The sequence below is a fragment of the Acinonyx jubatus genome, chromosome E2 (assembly GCF_027475565.1).
Source record: "Acinonyx jubatus isolate Ajub_Pintada_27869175 chromosome E2, VMU_Ajub_asm_v1.0, whole genome shotgun sequence".
NCBI classification, from domain to species: domain Eukaryota; kingdom Metazoa; phylum Chordata; class Mammalia; order Carnivora; family Felidae; genus Acinonyx; species Acinonyx jubatus.
Window position 1 is genome coordinate 48,200,568 of NC_069396.1, and position 20,234 is coordinate 48,220,801.

Sequence of the window (20,234 nt, forward strand, 5' to 3'; positions counted from 1 at the left end):
CCGGTCCTCACTGCCGACCTGCACCGTTTCATGCTCCTGGAGAGACGGGAGTTGTCTGAGGGCTTGTGGGTAGCACCACGGGGGCGTTGGGGCCCCCTGCCTGAGCTGCCTCTTCCTCATCCTCACTCTACCTCTTCCCCCCACCCCAGCTGTCGGCGGCCCTGATGTTTGACGCCGTGCACGTGGTGGTGAGTGCCGTCCGGGAGCTGAACCGCAGCCAAGAGATCGGTGTGAAGCCACTGGCCTGTACGTCGGCCAATATTTGGCCCCATGGGACCAGCCTCATGAACTACCTGCGCATGGTGAGCGGGGAGCGGGGAGGGCCGAGGGGGCAGGGCCGTCCTTCTCAGGCTGGGACACTAACTGTGTCCACCCTGTGGCCCCTCTGCCCTCTCCCCCGCTACCAACCCCACCCACCTCCTGCTGTCTCTGGGCCTCTTCCTCCTCCTCTCCTCCATCTCTCCCCTCTGGACCTCCCTCTCCCTGTCTGCACTGCCCTCCCCCTGCATCTTTGTCCCATCTCCTTTCTTTTGCTGGCGTGTTGTCTTTCTCGTTTAACCGCGGTCCTTCCTGGTCCCTCTCCCTCTCTTCTTCTTCTCTGTCTCCTTCTTCTCTGTCTCCACCTCTCTGGGCTTCTCCCGCCCTACGTCTGGGCCCCTGCCACCCCTCCCTCTGCCCGCCTCCCGCCCTGCTAGGTAGAGTATGACGGGCTGACCGGGCGGGTCGAGTTCAACAGCAAAGGGCAGAGGACCAACTACACCCTGCGCATCCTGGAGAAGTCCCGGCAAGGCCACCGTGAGGTGAGCAGACCCGGGGACGCTCCAGAGTCCTGATGGGGTGGGGGCAGGGCCGGCGTGTGCTGATGGTACCTTCTCTGCCCCAGATCGGGGTATGGTACTCTAACCGGACCCTGGCCATGAACGCCACCACCCTGGACATCAACCTGTCGCAGACACTGGCCAACAAGACACTGGTGGTCACGACCATTCTGGTGAGTGGCCCTGGGGGTGGGGCAGTAGGTGGAGGGGCCTTTCCTGAGCGGTGCCCCAGCCCAGTCCTAGTGAAGGAGGAGGATCCCTTGGCTCACACCGCACACAGACCAGCAGGGAATGTGACCCATGCACCCAGCAATCCTGATTGTGGCCAAGATGTCACCGGCCTAATGCTGCTGAAACACGGGAGGGCACAGGCTCCGCCAGCTGGCTGTCGCACGGCAGAGATAGGAATGACTGCGGTCGTGGGGATTCCACGAGGCTGCACAGGTAGGGCGCCTCACACAGTGTCTGGCCCCCAGAAGTCACGGCCGCTAGAGTGGTCATTTTGCCACACTTGCCAACTGAGTGTGTTGACACGTGACAACTTAATATCCATCTTGAAGATGTGGAAACCAGGGCTCTGAGTGGTGAGGCACCTTGCCCCGGGTCCCGTAGCAGGTACGTGGCAGAGCCAGGGCGGAAGTCACGTCCCTGAGGCTCCAGAGCGTGATCCGTAGCCGCCGGGCTCTGCGTCTCCAGTCCTTTTGTACTTGAGCACCAGCCAAGGACGTGGTCCTGTGGCCCCCGTGGGTGCTGCTTCTGTGCTTAGCAGATCAGAGACCGGGGCGGGAGGGGGGGGCTTTGTGGGTCAGCGACAATTTACAGAGCACCCTGTTCTGCACCAGCCGCTGTGCTGGGCCCTGTCCAGGCACTGCTCTGTAAACCTCTCGGCCGCTCCATGAGGTTTGTCTTATTTTCCTCATTTTGAAGGTAAGGAAACAGGTCACAGGACAAATCCCAGCTGGAGCCGAGCAACCTGCTCGGAGCCTTTGCCCCCTCTCCCACACCCTGCCACCTCACGCTGGGCACAGTGGGCCACCGGGGGGTCCGGCAGGGGGTGAGGCACAGGACCTAGTGAGCTGGAGGCGGCCCAGAGCAGCTGGGCCTGGAGGCTGGTGTGCCAGGCAGCCGTGCCCTTCAGAGCAGCCAAGTCCCTGGCCTGCTGGCACGTGCCATCTATGAGAGCCCCTCAGTAAGCCCGCGAGCTGGGCCGGCTCCTAGCCGTGGACGCGGAGGCTGAGAGGATTACCACAGGTTCCGCAGGACATCAGAGGCCCCCCTCGAGCAGCGCAGTGCAGAGCTGTTCTCTCTGCCCCTAGGGGACTCCTGATCTAATGTGGACCTCGTGTCCCCCTGGAGAAGGGCCAGTGAGCCTGCTGGGGAGGGACAGATGGCCCGCAGACGGGAAACCAGACACTTTGTAACAGCCTCACTGAGGGGCCCTGAGGGCCAGGCTGGGCTGGCTGGGAGAAGCCACACCTCCCTGCGTGGGGGAGTGTGGTCAGATCCAGAGGCTTCCTGGGGCCAGAAGAGACAGGGCCCTAGGTGGGAAGCAGGGACAGAGGTCAGGGAGGGGATGTCAGGAGAGCTGAGCCATGACCCTGGAGGCCTCGTCTCTCTCTCATACTTGTCTCCCCTTTTGTCCAAGAGCCAGTGTTGTTTTCTTGCTGACACTTAGGCTTCTCTTGATGGATTCATTCATTCATTCACCATTCATTCATTCCACAAATAGTTACTGACGTTACTGTGCACCAGACCTTACACAAATGCCGGAAACACATGAATAGTCACAGATGGTCTTGTGGTTTCCTTACTCTTGGGTGGCACTGGGGGAGGGGATCCCAGTCTGATGGAGGAGACAGACCTGGACATAATAATTCCAACACAGAATAAGGAAGGGACCCCCCCCCCCCCCGAAGAAAGAAGGAACTGATTCAGCTTCAGAAGGTTTGAGGAAAACGTCACAAAAGAGGTGGCGTTAGACAGGGCTTCAGCAGCTGTGAAGGGGGTGCACCTGGGTGGTTCAGCCGGTTAAGCGTGCGACTTTGTCTCAGGTCATGATCTCGAGCCCCGAGCTGGGCTCTGTATTGACAGCGCGGATCCTGCTTGGGATTCTGTGTTCTTCTCTCTTTCTCTCTGTCTCACTCTCTGAAAAATAAACAAACATCTAAAAAAAAAAAAAAAAGAAGCCGTATAGGAGTGGGGAGCACACAGAGGGAAGGGCCGGACATCCCCAGAAGCATGAGCTATAGGAGCAGGGGGCCTTAGGAAATGTTTGCCAGACTGGATGTGGAGGCAGTGGCCTCATGTGCACAGCTGGGCCTGCCCATTTGTTCACCGGTGTTTTCTGACTTGTATTCCCGCAGCAGGGGCTGTGGGGAGGGAGGGGGAGCTGATGTGGGGGTTGAGGCTGGCAGAGGGGCTGGGTGTGAGGGAGCAGGGGGAACAGGGGGAGGTCCGAGATGGAGGGGAGGCTGTCCCAGGGGTGGGGTCTCACTGCTCTGGAGCCGAGAGGGTGGCTGGTACCACGATTGAGAGAGGCCCCACAGGGAAGCTAGGGTGGAAAAGAAGGGCCAAGGCGGGGCGCCTGGGGGGCTCAGTCAGTTAAGTGTCTGACTCGGTTTCAGTTCAGGTCATGATCTCACGGTTCGTGAGTTCGAGTCCTGCATCGGGCTTTGTGCTGACAGTGTGGAGCCTTCTCCCTCTCTCCCTCTCTCCCTGCCCTTCTTGCACTTCCATGCTCTCTCTCTCTCTCTCTCTCTCTCTCTCTCTCTCTCAAAATACTAAACTTTAAAGGAAAAATAAATAAATAAAAATAAAATTAACAAAAAGGCCCAATGAGGCAAGGCTGTGCAGGGCTCTCCCTCAGCCTCCAGCCCCTCTCCCTCCTGCAGAGTTTTCCCAGAACACTTGGTGGACCCTGTGATGGTCTTCGTCAAGCTGGGACATTTCATCCTTCTCTTTGGTGACTCTGGGGTCGGTCAGCCCTCACTCTCCTCCTGACTTCACCCCCTACCGCTTCAGGTAGTCTATACCTTCATCTATAAAATGGGTCTAATAATCCCACCTTGAAGGCCTGTGGGAGGATTGCATGAGGTAAGAAAGCCGCCTGCTTTCCCAGCATGAAAGGCATGCTCTCCTTGCATCCTTGATAAGATAGCACTCGCCCTGGCTGATATCTCAGTGCTGTGCCAATTCTTGGCTTCTGTTAGTCTTCCCGACAGCCCTGAGCTCGGTACCCTTCTGACCCTCATGCCCACCATATTGTGGTTTTCATTTCCATTTCCCATTTCCCTAACAGGCAGGTTGACCACCTTTTTTGCGGTTTATTGGCTATTTGACAATTGTCTTCTTTTTAAATGTCTATTTATTTATTTTGAATGGGGGGGAGGAGGAGGGAGGCAGGGAGGGGGAGAATCCCAAGCAGGCCCCGAGCCGTCAGTGCAAAGCCCTACACGGGGCTCGATCTCACAAACTGTGAGGTAATGACCTGAGCCAAAATCACGAGTTGGACACAACCAACTGAGCCACCCAGGCGCCCCAACAGTCTTCTTTTGGAAAGTCCCCCATCCAAGTCTTTTTTTGTTTTTAATTAAAAAAAATGGGGATATATGACCTTTTTACTGATTTGTGAGTTATTTCTATTTTCTGGATACAAGTTCTCACCAGATACGTATATTGCAGATATCTTCTCCTTTGTGGCTTGCCTCTTCACTTTCAATCTTTTGGTGAAAGGGGAAGATTTTTAATTTTACTAAAGTCCATTTATCCATGTTTTCTGTTCCTTTTTGATTAATGCTTTTAGAAGTTATAATTTTTTTTACTGTTTGTTTATATTTGAGAGAGTGTGTGTGTGCGTGTGTGAACAGGGAAGGGGTAGAGAGAGAGGGAGACACAGAATCCAAAGCAGGCTCCAGGCTCCGAGCTGTCAGCACAGAGCCTGACGCGGGGCTCAGACTCACGAGCCATGAGATCATGATTTGAGCCGAAGGCAGACGCTTAACCTACTAAGCCACCTAGTTGCCCCGATGCTTTTAGAATTTAAGAATTCTTTGCCTACCCCAAGGTCATGAAAATAGTCTTCTATTCGTTTTCTAAAAACTTAATCATTTTACTTTTTACGATTAGAGCTACAATCCACATGAAGTTGATTTTTATGTACCATGTGAGGCAAGGGCTCAGAATATTTATTTCACGTGGATGTTCAATTGAGCAGCACATTTATTAAAGATGACCATTCTTTCTCCTTCACCAGTCTCACCTTTGTGATAAAGCATCTTCTTTTTTAATAGTAAAGATTTTACTATTTTTAAGTAATCTCTACACCCAGTGTGGGGCTTGAACTCACAACCTCGAGATCCAGAATTGCACACTCTACCCACCGAGCCAACCAGGTGCCCCTCAAGTATCTCTTTATGTGTGGGTTTCCAAGCTCCCTGTTCTATTGTCAGTTTGTCTATCTTTGGTCCCATACTACATTGTTTCAAATACCATAGCTTTAAATAAGCTTTAAAGCTTATTTTATTTATTTATTTTTTTAATGTTTATTTATTTATTTATTTGTTTGTTTATTTTTTAATTTTTGAGAGAGAGAGCACGGGCAGGAGAGGGGCAGAGAGAGAGGGAGACACAGAATCTGAAGCAGGCTCGAGGTTCTGAGCTGTCAGCACAGAGCTCGATGCAGGACTTGAACCCACAAACTGCAAGGTTGTGACCTGAGCTGAAGTCGGACGCTTAATTGAGCCACCTAGGTGCCCCATCAAATACCATAGCTGTAAATTAAGTATTAATTAATACCCAATAGGGTCAATTCTCCAGTTTCTTCTTTAGGATTGCTCTGGCTTTTCCTGACCATTTGTGTTTCTGTATACATTTAGATATCCTACTTCAAAAAATTTTAATATTTTAATATTTAGTATTAAATTTTTTAATTAAAACAATTCATCATATCAAGGAAGACACACAAGTTAATACAAACCTATGTAAAATAGAATCCAAACAGCACATGCGGGTGGGGAGTGAAAAGCCAGGCTCCTTCTCCCTCCAGGCGCCCATTTTTTCCCTCAGAGGCCACATCGTTCCAGAAGCTTCTATGCATGTACAAGCACTCAGTCTTTCCTTCACAAAGAGTAGCATATTGTACACGTTGTTCTGTGGCTTTTTTTTTTTCTCTTAATATATCCGATAGAACTTGTTATTTTAGTAGTTGCCTAGGAGTCTTTGATGACATCAATAATCTTTTTAACCTGTCCCAAATTAGGCTGTTGCAGTCTTTGTTCCCACCGGGAGCTGTGCTGCCATGATTCTGTCGGGCGTACATTTTATGTACAGATGCGCAGCCATTTGTGGGATGGATTCTTAGAATCAGACTTAGCACCAGCCCACTGTCTGCAGTACTTCCGCAGAAGGCTCTGAACAAGTCTGAAAACCCTGAATGAGCGGCTCCATAAGACCCTTGCTTCTGATGGTCTGGGGCTCCCTGCTGAGTCCTAGATCATTGTTTTCTGATCTTGACTTCTGTTCACAGGCCCCAGTCTCTGTTTCTGACCTTATTAAGCTCAGACCCTGATCCTGAGACCTTGAACCCAGATCCACCACCCAAGCGCCTCAGCCTTGAATTTGGAGATCAGCTGAGCCCTGGTGGAAGGAACAAGGGCTTCACTGAACGTGCCCGGGAACCGGGTTTTGAGCCCCAACTTCGCCCACCTTCCCTCCCCACTGCCCTGCTTCACCGCTGCGTAGCCTTGGACAAGACACATGACCTCCCTGAGCTTCCCTGCTCTGAATATCGAAAGAGCTTGGGGAGAACCTCCCAGCTCTAATGCTGGGTCCGGCCTGGGTCCTCCATCTGTCTGGCTTCTCCCATGCCGCTCTCTGGTTCTGTCCACCTTGGTTCTGTCTTGCACGGGGCTTAAGAGCAGACCTCTGGAGTCAGACCAGCTTGTCCATCTTGGCCGCTTACTACTTCACTTCTTGGGACCTCAGTGTCCTCATCTCTAAAACAGAGGTAATAATATCGACTTCCCACGCCGACAGAATAGCTGTCACACAGCAAGCCTGCAAGAAATTCTAGCTACCGCTGCTATTATTAGGATTATCTCACATTCCTACTCCCAGTTCCACAGTTTTGGGCTTGGAAAGGCAGCTTCGTTGGAGAGTGAGAAGCACTGATTTCCCTCCATCCCACTACCCCCCAGCTGTGGGGCTTGGTGTGGTCCCGGAATCCAGAGCCTATAATAAGACCTGGCCTCATCGTCCCTGTCGCCGTGTAACCAGTCGCCTCACTTGACCTCTGTGAGCCTCAGTTTCCACATGTGTAAAATGAGTCTGATGATGCCTCCGGTGTGAGGTCAGTGCCAGGAGTTAAAGCGATTCTTTCCTGCGAGCACATGCAGTGCAGGGGCTGGGCACATAGCAGGGATTCCGTGGGAGGTAACCATTGTGGAGATTCTTGCCAAGGCCTCCCCCCCCCCCGCCCCCACCTACCCCCGCCGCTGTGTCCTGAGTCCTAACTTCCTTTCTGCCTAAGTCTGAAGTGACACTATACAAACACCCGTTCAGACAATAACCGTGTCAAGATAAGATTCCCTTTTTGCTGACATCATCTTCATATGTCTCGTCTTACTAGCCCTTTGGCACATTTCCTCTGCCTTTGTGCTTATTTGGTGCACTGGGGGTCAGTAAGGTTTGCTGGAACCCCTCAGAAATAAGCATCAAGGTAGCAAACCTCTGCACAGTCTCAGGTTATTTGTTTAGCCTGCAAAGCATCACAAGGATTGGTATTTGAATGTGTGTGGTTGTTAACCTTTATAATCAGGACGTTTTACAAAACAGCCGAGGTTTCCAACATTCTTGACATTGGGCCATATGGCATCTCAGGCCTGCTTCCCTGGTGGTGGTGGTAGTGGTGTCGGCTGGAGCTAAGTCCTGGTGGCCCTCTGATCCCGTGCTAGCTCATCAAGTCAGTTCAATGGGTCGCTACTGGTCGTGTATGAAAGCGAGGTAGAGCAGGACAGAAAATAATCAGGGTGTGCTGCTCTTAGTCACTAAGGGTATGGACCATTTCAAGGAACAAAGTCTATTTAAGTGCCTGTGTGCGCGCACGCATGTGTGGCTCGCATTGGAAGGTAAAATGTATTTCTTACTATGAGGTCCTAGTCAGAAATCTGAAAGCCCCTGTTCCAGTTTGGCATAATCTCCCAACAGTGTGATTCACTCTTAGGTTACTAACGCGCCTCCCCTGGTAGGCATTTGAGTTTGAGACGATTGAGCATCAGGTTGGCTGGTGGAGATTAAAACAGCTCCCCGTGATCTGCCAGAGGGGAAGCCCCCAGCGTCTGTGGCCCTAGCTTCCAGGCCCACTCCGCACCCTGAGCGTTTGTGCGCAAGGAACGGAGGCGGTGACTCCATCCCGCAGCGCGGTGGATTCCTGATCCGCGCTCCCCCAGCAGCCCCTGGACGCCCGGGCCCTGACCTTGCTTCTCTGCTGCTTCCCAGGAGAACCCGTACGTCATGCGGCGGCCAAACTTCCAGGCCCTGTCTGGGAACGAGCGCTTCGAGGGCTTCTGCGTGGACATGCTGCGGGAGCTGGCTGAGCTGCTGCGCTTCCGCTACCGCCTACGGCTGGTGGAAGACGGGCTGTACGGGGCGCCCGAGCCCAACGGCTCCTGGACGGGCATGGTCGGCGAGCTCATCAACCGGGTACGGCCGGGCCGGGTCTGGGGAACGGGGCGTGGCCCAGGTGGGTGTGGGGAGGCCACCAGCCAGTGGCACTTCAGCCAGCCTAGCGCCTAACAAGAGGTGCGCCGTGTTGCTGTGCCTGGTGAGCACCATGGGGCAGGCGCGGTGTGGGGGATGAGAGGCGATGTGTCACCTCCAGTGGCCTGCTTTGCCTTGCCAGATGCTCCCCTAACGCCACCTTGGCTTAGCTGGCTCTCAGAGATGTTTTGGGTGAACAAAAAGAGACATGGAGCTGGAATCGGACAAAGACTGAGGAGGTCGAGAGAGGCTTCCTACAGGAGGCAGGGCTGGGCCAGGAGGACAGGGGTAGCGCTCACTGGTGCACTGTGCCCCGTACCCGCTGGGAGGGCCTCACACATGGCAGACCTCAGGGCTGCCTGTTGAACTCATTTATTGAGCACCTACTGTGTGCCTTGCACCATGCTGGGCGTAGGCTATAGCAGTAAGCACAGTGGACCTGCCTGGACCCTGCTCTCAAAAGCTTAGGGTGTCCTTAGGATGCAGGAACGCAGATGACCACAAGACAGCCTTTGGGGCTGTGACGGAGAAAATTCAGAGAAGGGACCCAGAGGAGGCTTCCGACCCAGCCAGGCATCCAGGGAGGCCTTCCCAGAAGAGGTGACACCCAAGCAGATTCCCAAGGTGTGTGAGGCAGTCAGCAAGATGAGGGGATATGGGAAGAAGGGAATGTGTTCAGAGAAGAGGAAATGGCATTTATAGAAGGGGAGTCAGGGTGAGAGAGAATGGGGTCCCCTGGAAGGGCCTTGAGTGTGGGTGGGATTTGGATGAAGGGGAGGAGGGGAGAGAGGCAGGGGTGTGGGAGGTGGTAGGCAAGGGTGCTGTGGAAAGAGTATTTTGTTGGAGTCAGACCAGTCTGGGTTTGAATCCTCAGGTGAGTTGTCTCTCTTTCCTGAACCTCTGTTTTTCCCTGCCTAGGATGGGGATAAGGAGGCCTCATGGGTCTGTCATGAGGGTTTTGGGAAACAGGGACAGTACCGCACGTGTTGTTTGTCAGAGGCAGGAGGACTCAATATGTGGTCCCTCCTTGTATTTATTCTAGACAGGAGAAACCATGTAGGTGAACGCCTGGGGGCAGGACTGTGTCCTGGGAGACAGGCCCCAGGCTTGCGGCTCGCCTAGGGCAAGTGCACAGAGCAGGGACCTGTGGCCACGAATAGTCACGGAAGCCTTGACATTGGACTTGGCTGAGGACATCCAGGATCCTCACCCTCCTGTCTCCTCCATCCCATAATTCACTGCATCCAAACCCCTGAATGTCACCAGGGTAGACTTGAGAAGGCCACTTTGCTTAACAAGGGCATTTATTCCTCAGGGCACTGATTTTCAAAAGCTGTTTTGACTGCAGAACCTTTTTTCCCAATTGAAAGCATTCTCAGAACCCTTGGACAAAGCCGAATAACTCTGGTGGAGGCAGAGTGGGGGTGTCCCTGGAGTCCTGGTGGCTAGGTCTCTCCCCGCCTCACCCCAGGGGCAGGCCCGAGGCACTGCCCCACAGCTGCTAGCCTGTTTGAAAGCTTCTGTCCTGGGTGGGTTTGAAGGGCCTGAGGCCAGAAACTGAGAAGACAGGGGGCAAGGAGAGCTGGTGGCCCAGCTCCCACCAGACTGGCCTGCTTCCCCATGACTTCCATTTCCACATCCTGGTCCTCAGTCATGTAGGCTCAGAACCATCCATTCATCGGTGTCCCCAGAAATAAGCAGATTCTAGGAGAGTAGCCCCTGACTTAACCCCCAGTGCCTCAGGCCTACCTGAGGGGAGGAGGCTTTGGCCTGATGGTGTCATCTGGGGCAAGCATAAGACAGAGGCCAGGAGCTTTTCTGATGGGCTGCTGTGATTGTGGTCCCAAGTCCTGTTTGAATCGTGGCTTTGCAGCCTATTAGCTGCAAAGTGTGACCTCCGAGTGTGACCTCGGAGAAGTTACTCAACTTCTCTGTAACATCATTTCTTCAACAGTATAATTGAGGAAATAATAGTCATTAGTACGCACAGCTGTCACAAGCATGAAATGAGTTATTCCTGGGGCTTAGAATAGGGCCTGGCAGGTAGTGGGTACTATAAGCATGTGCTCTATTCTGTATTCTTTTTCTTTTTAAATTTTTTATGTTTATTTTATTTTTGAGAGAGAGAAAGAGCGCGCAAGCGGGGGAGGGCAGAGAGAGAGGGAGACACAGAATCTGAAGCAGGCTCCAGGCTCTGAGCTGTCAGCACAGAGCCCGATGTGGGGCTCGAACTCACCAACCGTGAGATTATGACCAGAGCCGAAGTTGGACGCTCAACCGACTGAGCCACCTAGGCACCTTTCTATTCTATATTCTTATTAACGTTCTTCCTACCAGCCTGGTCAGCACGTGCATACATTCACGTGTTTGTTCTCAAACCAGCTAGCATATACCTGGGCCTACTGTGTGCCAGGCCTGTGCTGTACCCTGGGGATACAGTGGCCAGGCCTGGCGTTGCTATTACTGAGCAGGTTAAGAGTTGGGCCGTCAGTAGGAGGTTCCTGGTATGTGTCCCCAAGGTTTCAACTGGCTCAAGTGAGGAAACCGAATCACTTGGGCTGAGGGGTCAGCAGGATGGCCTGCAGGGGGGGAGGGGGATGGCAAAGGGGGGGACAGGGGGAGGGCTTGGTGACTGCCTGGGGCGGGGGACGTAGGAGAGAGGACTGAGCCTCTCTGTTGCTGGGCAGCTGGGTGACGGCGGTGACATTTAGGGAGAGAACACTGGAGGAGGAGCAGGCTGGGAACACGAAGGGTGGGCGGGGCTTGGCCCTGCAGAGGCTCAGCTGCATGCCTGCCTGCCGTGGGATGGCCAAGTACACGGAGATTCGTGCGGTACTCGGGTTCTCCCGGCCGCAGCCACAGCAGCAGCCTTTGTTGACTCCACACCACACGCCGGAGGCTTTTCAAGTGTTACTTAATGATCCTAACAATCACTGTCCTCCCACTGCTGCTCTGGGGCTCAGAGGCGAAGGGATTTCCACACCACCCTCCCCTCCCACGGGGCTGCAGCCAGGTGCCTCTGACCTCAGGTCCTTCCCAGACACCCAGCAGGTACTTGGAAAGCTCAGAGTGGACAGGCTGATGCCCACTCATGCTGGCTTTCTGAACTGTATTAACCCCACCCCATGAGGAGGGCCTGGTCTCAGCCCAGTTTTCTCTAATGGAGAGAGTGAGGCACCAAGGTCCCATGTCTAGGCCACACGGCTAGTGACTGGCAGAGCCAGGGCTGGCCCCCAACAGGCTGGCCCAGAACTGATGAGTGACTTCCAGATGGAAGCCAGCCCGGGGCACCGGAATCTTCCCAGTCACCCCACCTGTCCCCAGGCCAGTCTTGAATTCCGGTCCGTTTATTCCACCCAGTGGCCACTGCTGGAATTGGCCTTCTCCCTGTCCTCACTGTCATGGCCGTGAGTTCAGGCCCTGGCCCCTCGGTTCCTCACTGGCCTCTTGGCCTCCCAGCTCTCTCCCTTCTGGTTTGTCCCCCAGTAGGATCTTCTACAATGCCAGTCTGACCTGTCACTCACACGTTGTAGCCACAGTGCCCCACACCATAAAGTCTGTGCCCACAGGCCCCGCCCTCAAGGGCAAAGCAGATATCTTAGGTTGGTCCAGGGAAGCAGACTCTGATGTGGAGATTACCAAGCAGGAGGCCCCCTTGGAAACCAGCCTTGTGAGGGAGTGAAGGAGCCGGCCTGGGCAGAGTTAAGGCTCTGCAGTTACGACTGGCCCTGTGGGGGCGGAGCTGGAGCTCTGGAGCCGGAATGGCCTCAAAGACAGCCCCCCGAAGTGAGGGGCAGGATTTTATATGCCCCACTGGCCTGTCATTGGAAGGGGCTGTCCTCAGGGAGGGTCAGTGCCTTGGGCGAGGAAGCTCTTCCACCCACAGAGCTGAGAGGGATCAGCCACCAGCACCCTTGGCAGCTGGGGCAGCGAGTGCCCCATCCTGAGGGATGGTCGGGGTGGCCTCCGCTACCCCGTAGGGGAGACCCACTACGGCCGGGAGCTAGTTACAGGTCAGGCGGAGCCAGCCTCAGGTGCCCACGTGATCCCCGCGCAACAGGTCGCCTCTCTGAACTCAGTGTCCTCTCTTGAAATGGAGATGAAATTACTGCTGTCGCAGAGTCTTGTGGGGAGTGGGTGAGGGAGAGTACAAGGTCCCAGAGCAGAGCCTGGATCACGGGGCCTTGCGGGTAAGGAGTTTGGGTGTTATTTTCTGTTTTCTTTTCTTCTTCCTTTTGATATTTATTTTTGAGAGAGAGAGCGTGTGCGCACATGTGCGAGCCAGGGAAGGCCAGAGAGACAGGGAGACAGAGAATTCCAAGCAGGCTCTGTGCTGTCAGTGCAGAGCCTGATGTGGGGCTCAAACTCACGAGCTGTGAGATCATGACCTGAGCCAAAGTCAAGACTCAGGCGCTTAACCGACTGAGCCACCCGGGTGCCCCCTGGACGTTATTTTCATTGTGTGTGAAGCCAGTGGAAGGATTGACGCAGGAAATGTGATGTGATCTCATTTGTTTCTGCTTTATTTGTTGAGGTAAAATTCATATCACGTAAAATGAACCATGTTAACGTGTATAACTCAGCGGCATTTAGTATATTCACAATGTTGTACAACCACCACCTCTACCTAGTGCTGAAACATTTTTGTGACCCCCAGAGAAAACCCCATACCCATGAAGCAGTCAGCTCCCATTCCCCCTTTCCCCAGCTCCCAACAACCACCAGTCTGCTAATCCCTGCCACCAATCTCTCTGTCTCCCTGGATTTACTTATTCTAAATATTTCATGTAAATGGAGTCATCCAATATGTGGCCTTTTTTGTGTGGCTTCTTTCACTCAGCGCCACATGTTCAAGGTTCAAAAATGTTGTAGCATGGATCAGGACCGTATTCCTGTGTAGGGCTGAATAATGTTCCATTGTACGGGCGTATGACCTTAATTTTCGAATCATTTAAAAATGATCACTCCGGCTGCTCTCTTGAGAAAGAGCGTAATGGGAGAAGAGTAGACCCAGGATGGTCCATTTAGAACCCTCCACTGGAGGGTTCAGAAGGCAGAAAGAAGGTGGCTTATACTCCAGTGCTGGCCATGTTGGGTGTGCTCATGAGGGAAAGAGTCAAGGGTGACTGCAGGATGTGGCCTAAGCAGCTGGGTGGGTGGTGAGTCTGGTTTCCCCCATGGGGAGGACGTGGGGGGAGCTGTTTGGTGGGTTTGGGGAAATAAGAGTTGTCTCTGGGCATGGGTTGTTGGAGGTGACTCTCTGAAATTCAAGAGGAGAAATACGGATTTCATTGTGCAGCTGAGCATGAATTATTTAACTCATCCCCTGTTTGGGTGGTTTCCAGTTTTTGCTAGTGTAGACAATGCCACCATCAACTGGGCTGTGGATCTGTGGGTGTCTTCCTGGAGGATAAACTCCAAACAGTGGAAGTGCCAGGTCAGAGAGCGTGAACGATGTTGGTTAAGTGGAGACTGCCAGATGGATGTTCGAAAACGTTCCGCCAATTTGTATTCCCACCAGAAGTGCACGAGAATGTCAGATTTCCCACACTTTTGCCAACAAGAGGTATTGTCAATCTTTAAAGAAAAAAAAAAAAAACCCAAAAAACCTCTACCGATCAGAAAGGCCAAAAATAATACCTAAATGTTTCAACCTAAACAGAGTGTTACATAGCTGTATACTAATCCCCATGTGGAGAGACTGTGATTTAGCGAAGCCTTTTTTTTTTTTTTTTGTATTTAGTTGTTTTCAGGTATTTTTATTTGTCTTTATGCACCCAAGCACGGTCTGCATTGCAGCTGATTAGAACTGATTCTCTGAATAGAGTGACTAGGTAAAAGAGGAGGTCCCTTCGTATGGCTTTTGTTCTATATTATCCAGCCACTTTCCGGAAAAGCTTACAGCAGTTTCTATACAGGCTCCCCCTCCCACAGAGGGTTGTGATTGGCTTTTAGATAGACAACCCCCACCCCTGCCCTGCTGCCTGCTGTCATTTTAATTAATTAATTAAAGTTTTTAACGTTTATTACTTTTGAGAGAGAAAGAGCAAGCTGTGTGAGCCGGGGAGGGGCAGAGAGAGGGAGACACAGAATCTGAAGCAGGCTCCAGGCTCTGAGCTATCAGCACAGAGCCTGACGCGGGACTCGAACTCACAAACCGTGAGATCATGACCTGAGCCGAAGTCAGACCCTTAACCGGCTGAGCCACTCAGGTGTCCCCCACTTTTTTTTTTTATAGATGGCGGATCACTTTGATTTTTCCTGGTGGACCACAGCAGGCCTTATGTGGTCAGGTGATAGATGGAGTCTGAGCCAAGCTCCACTCAGAATGGGTCCGATAGGTCCTCAGACCCACCCTGTGTTTTCCGTGGTCCCATTCGTATAATTGCAGCCAGCGGAATCCCACACTGGCTCGCTGACCCGTGGAGTCGGGGCCGTTACCGTCAAAGAACCGAGCGGAAGCCCCTAGAATTCCCCGTCCTTCCCAGGATAGTAATCCAAAAGCAATTCTACGTCCTTTGGGGGAATTGCAGAGATTAGTGCCGCCATTAACGGCTTGAAAGAAGCAGAGGTAGTGATCTCATCCCCAGTCAACTGGCCGGTTCGGCCTGTGCGGAAGGCAAATGGATCTTGGACAAGGACTGTGGATTATTGTGAATGTAATCAGGGGGTGACTCCGATTGCGGTGGCCGGACCAAATTAAGTAGCTTTGCTGGAGGAAGTCAACACAGCCCTTGGCAGCTGGTGTGAGCTACTGACCTGGCAAATGCTTTTTTTCTCCATAACGCTTTTTGAGGTCCACCAGGAGTCTTCAGTCTTGCCTCCGGGTGATACCTGTTTCCTTGCTTTCTGCCATCACATAGGCCACAGAGAACTTGATGTTGACAGTGCACCCGGGGTCACGCTGGTCCGCTCCACTGGCAACATTACACCGATCAGATCTCGTGAGCAGGAAATCGCATTTAAGGGGGTTGGCAGTCAACGTGCTGTTGACATCAGCCGGTCAGGATCCAATCTGGAGACAAAAATAGCACCAGGTACTTGAATGGAATCCCAACAGCTACTTGAACAGAGAGGATCTGGTGTAAAGAATTGTTACCTGAATGTAAAGTTGTTAACCAGATAACTGGAAGGGTAGAAAGCGAACTAAGGGATCACAGGGTGGCAGGAAGCAGCCACCATCCTGAGGGCCTAAGGGGACAGGGGAAGAAGTTGGAAAGATTAACACTTAGAAACTCAGACAAAGGGCCCCACGGAGCTGAAACTCAGACTTCTGAGGAGGGGGTGCTGTTTGTCTGGTACTGTTGACGTCAGGTGGGGCTTGGGGATTTGGGGATAAGTTGTGTGCTGGTTCAGCCCATTTACTAGAAACCCACACGGCTTTTCATTTTGAGGGAGGCCCAGAGCACGCGAAGACCGCTGCAGGTGCCAGCTGTGTGCAAGCTGATCTACCACCTGGGCCTGATGACCCAGCAGATCAGGGACGTGCAGAGTGCTGGTGGCAAATAGGGACACTGGCACCTGGAGGTGACTCACGGTGCAGACCTCTGGGGTTTGGGAGCGGATTGTGCCCTCTTCTGCAGATTAACTGTTCTCGTTTTGAGAAAGTGCTCGTTACTGGGCCCTCCTCAAGGCTGAACGGTGCGTGACCCTGCGGCCCGAGTGCTCTCGTGACCTGACTGTCGTCATTTCTGCATCAGTCAGGGTCCTCCCAGGACACAGGTTGTCCCCGAGAGTCATTCACTAGGAACCAAGTTGTTAACTAGGTAACTACGAGGGTAAAAGTTGAATTCCAAGGCAGGCCTCAGCAAACTTTTTCCTGTCAAGGGCCAGATAGGAAGTCTTTTTGGCTTTCAGACCATACTGTCACAACTACTCAACTCTTGTGCCAGATGGAAAGCAGTCATAGGCAATAAATACCTAAACAGTTGGGCCTGGGGGTGTTCCAATAAAACTTTATTCACAAAATCAGGCCGATGGAGCGGACTTGGCCTGAGGGCCGCAGTTTGCACACCCTTGCTCTCCAGGTGTCATGGAGGTTGCAAGGCGGGAAATGGCTGCTTCCCTAGCTCTGAAGGAACTCTCCTTTAGAGAGAAGAACCGAAACTGCTGGAAGCTTAAGAGGCAGGTGCTTGCTGGCTGGCGCTGGCTTCCCTGAATGGGGCTTGGTGAGGCCGGTGAGGCCGGTTCTACAAATGCAGGGAAGCCACAAACTGGATTAAATGCTGCCCTGGGAGGATCCACTGAGAGCAAGCCCAAAGGAGCAGGCAGGTCCCTTCTTCCTCCAGCCTTGCAGCGTCCCGCTATCGCCCCCTATTGGCAGAGTCTGACAGAGAGCCGATGGCAAAACAGAAACAGCTGGGATAGAGGGCTTTTGGGGCTGGGGGACAATCACGAATGCTTTGGTTGGTTGGCCTGTGGGCATTTAGACAGCCCTATCTATCCCATCATTTCTACAGGTGGTTCATCCTTTGGATTTCTCCGGATTTCATTCCAGAGATTAAATGTCAGGGTACCCTTGTGGAGGAAAATCTTCTTTAGGAAATCAGTGACTGTGCTAGGAAATTGAGGGCGAGGAGGAAGAGGTAGGAAAGGGAGTTCCAAAGGCTCTGAGAGGACCTTAGAAGGAGCTTGCAGTTTAAGGATGGGTCTGTCCTCCAGAGTGAAACCCAGATCTGACCACCTAGCCCCACCCCAAGTATCTCCACGGACTTCCTTAGCCTCCAAGACGCCCACTTCCACTCTCGCCCCTGTGGTCTGTTCTTACGGTGACCAGATCACGTCATCCTCCTGCTCACACCCTCGATGCAACGTCCTCTGTTGCCCTTGGAGTAGCATCCAGCCCCCATCCCATGCCTGCCCGGCCCAGCAGGGCTCTGTTCCCTGCTCTGCTGCATTGCTGGCCCCTCCCAGGGGCTCTGGCCACCCTGGACACTGCAAGTCCCTTCCCATCTCGGGGGCTATATGTGCTTGTCCCTCAGCCTGGAACTCTCTCCCTAGTTCTTCTCGGGCCTCGCCCCACACTTCCACCACGTTTGTACTCCAGACCTCCCCGCAGTGGGGAGTGCATCCAAACCAGTGTCTCCCAGCAGGCTCGATCACGTTGCCCTGCTTTGTCTTCATAGCACCTGACATTATCGGTTTACATTCACTGCTGGATTCCCAAAGCTGGAATCGTGCTTGGTCGGTGGTGGGTGTTCTGCAAACATTTGTCAAGTAGGCAAATGAATGGATGGACAGACAGAATGGGCAGCGTGGCTGCCGCGGGAGGTACACGGAGCAAGGTGGCGGGTGTCTAAGTCTGTGCTCCTGTCACGGGATACCACAGATGGGGTGGCTTGTAAACAACAGACATTTATTTCTGTCAGTTTGGGAGGCTGAGCAGTCCTAGATCAAGGTGCTGGCAGAGTTGATGTCTGGTGAGGGCCCTCTTCCTGGCTCATAGCCATCTTGCGGTGCCTCGTATGGTGGAAGGGGCGAGGGAGCTCTCTGGATGGAATGGGATAAGGGCACTGACTCCACCCTCGTGCCCCCCTCACCTCCTAAAGGCCCCACCTCCTCACACCATCATGTTAGGGGTTAAGATTTCAACATGTGAATTTGTGGGGGGAACACAAACATTCAATATATAGCAGGGGGTGAGGCTGGTGAGGTAGTGAGGGGCTGGGTGGGGCAGGGCCTCAGGGGCCCGGGTGAGGAGTTTGGATGGCAGAGGAAGGAGAATGAGAGTTGTTGCTGGGTTTAAGCAGGACTGCTGTGACCAGGCTGTAGTTTCTGGGGTCCCTTGAGCCGTTGGCTGGACTTTCCAGTCCTGAGATGCTGGCATCTGGGCAGGAGGAGGGAAGCGATTCCAGAGGTGTTAGGGGAGCAGAATCAGGACAGCTTGGGACAGAAGTGAGGGGTGGGGGGTGTGAAGGGGACCCCAGGCAGAAGCCTGGGACAACGCTGGGGACAGGGTGGGGGCCGAGTTTGCTGTGTGTTCACAAGAAGTTCAAGGACCTGCTCACTCTAGTCATTTGCAAAGCACCCATCTCCTGAGCTCCCTGGGACCAGAGAGGAGTTGCACACCTGGACCCTGTCCTGAGATGCCCCCGGCCATGGAGGGTGGGGACAGTAGACAGGTGACACTCCTCAGAGGGGGACCAGTTCTGAATCCTGGGGTCAGCTACATCCAGGTACTTACCCTTACTATGTCTCTGTTTCTTCAATGGTGGGAAGGACAGGGTCCCTCTGGGGACTATTCTGGGGAGGGGACGCCCCAAAATGGTGTCCATGGGGTACATGCTGTGTAAGTGTGAGCCTTTAGACCCATGTGCGGCTCCATGAAACACGGAAGGAGAGCTATCTCTGCTTGGGAGGCTCTGGGAGGCTCCCTGAGGAGGGGTGACATTCCCAGGCTCTCAGCAGAGGAGACAACGATGCATCCAGCTGGCCCTGCTTTTGCAGGTTTGGTAGCAGAAGCCGAAAAGCAAACAGATCTTTTCCAAACTGAGCTCAATGCTGTGATAGATCAAGGGGGGCCTGGCATGTGGGGAGCCCATAGAAGGTGCCGCAGAGGAGGGAGGGAGCAAGGGGACCCTGTAGGAGTGGGTGGGTCCAGTTCTGCAGGGCAGAGTGGGGTGCCTCGGGCGGAGGAAGTGGTGTATTCAGGGATGCAGAGGCCAGAGAGCAGCTGGCGTGAGAGGGAGCCAGAGGCCCAGGGATATGGTGGGAACTTTAGCAGCCCTGGGTGCCGTCCAGAGAGGCGAGGCTTGGCCAAGCTCCAACAGTATTTGTTGGGAAGCTCCGTGTAGGTTGTGCCTAACCAGATAGGCAAGGAGCTTGTAATTTAGTAGGAAAGACAGTCCGTTAATAAGCAAATGGCAGGGTCATCTTCACTAGTGCTAAGCAGGATATAGAGCAGGGTAATGGGGACACCTGGGTGGCTCAGTCGGTTAAGCGTCCAACTTCCACTCGGGTCATGATCTCATGGTTCGTGGGTTCAAGTCCCGAGTCAGGCTGTGCGCTGATAGTGCACAGCCTGCTTCAGATCCTCTGTCTCTCTCTGTCCCTTCTCTGCGTGCTCAATCTGTCTTTCTCTCTCTAAAATAAATAAACATTAAAAAAAAACAAAAAAACAGGGTAATGGGTAATATGAGAAAGAGGACCCGGGGTGGAGGTGAGTGCGATCTGGATGCCACTATGGGGAGGGCTGAAAGAGTGAGGTATGAACTAAGCCTCGAATATTGAGGAAGAGCTACAGAGCACATGCAAAAGCCCTGAGGAGGGGGATGAAACTGCATTTTGAAGAACAAAAGGCGGCCATTGTAGCTGGAACCAAGTGGGTGAGGGGAAAGGGCATGAGGTGAGGCCAGCATGCAGGTGGGTCTCACATCACCTGGGGCCTCTTGGCTGGAAAAGGGCTTTATTTTAGGTGCAGTGTGAAGCCACCCAAGAGTTTTAAATAGGACTTTCCCTTTGGACTGTGGTATTCTTTTTTCTTTTTTTTACATTTGTTGAACATTTATTTATTATTGAGAGACGGAGAGAGATGGAGCATGAGCATGGGAGGGGCAGGGAAGGGCGGAGACACAGAATCGGAATGTGAGCTGTCAGCACAGAGCCCAACATGGGGCTCGAACTCACAAACCGCAAGATCATGACCTGAGCCGAAGTCAGACG

At 53.2% G+C, this 20,234-nt stretch overlaps 1 protein-coding gene across 6 annotated transcripts in view; it reads left to right on the forward strand.

Moving 5' to 3' along the window:
* The window catches only part of GRIK5 (glutamate ionotropic receptor kainate type subunit 5), a 57,966-nt gene that overhangs the window by 16,133 nt on the left and 21,599 nt on the right, over positions 1–20,234 (forward strand). For all 6 annotated transcript variants that reach the window (XM_053210728.1, XM_053210725.1, XM_053210726.1 and 3 more), the window contains 4 exons: positions 150–302; positions 696–800; positions 884–991; positions 8,313–8,516. In XM_053210728.1, coding sequence (XP_053066703.1) covers positions 150–302; positions 696–800; positions 884–991; positions 8,313–8,516 — 570 coding nt within the window. The remainder of the gene's footprint in view (positions 1–149; positions 303–695; positions 801–883; positions 992–8,312; positions 8,517–20,234) is intronic.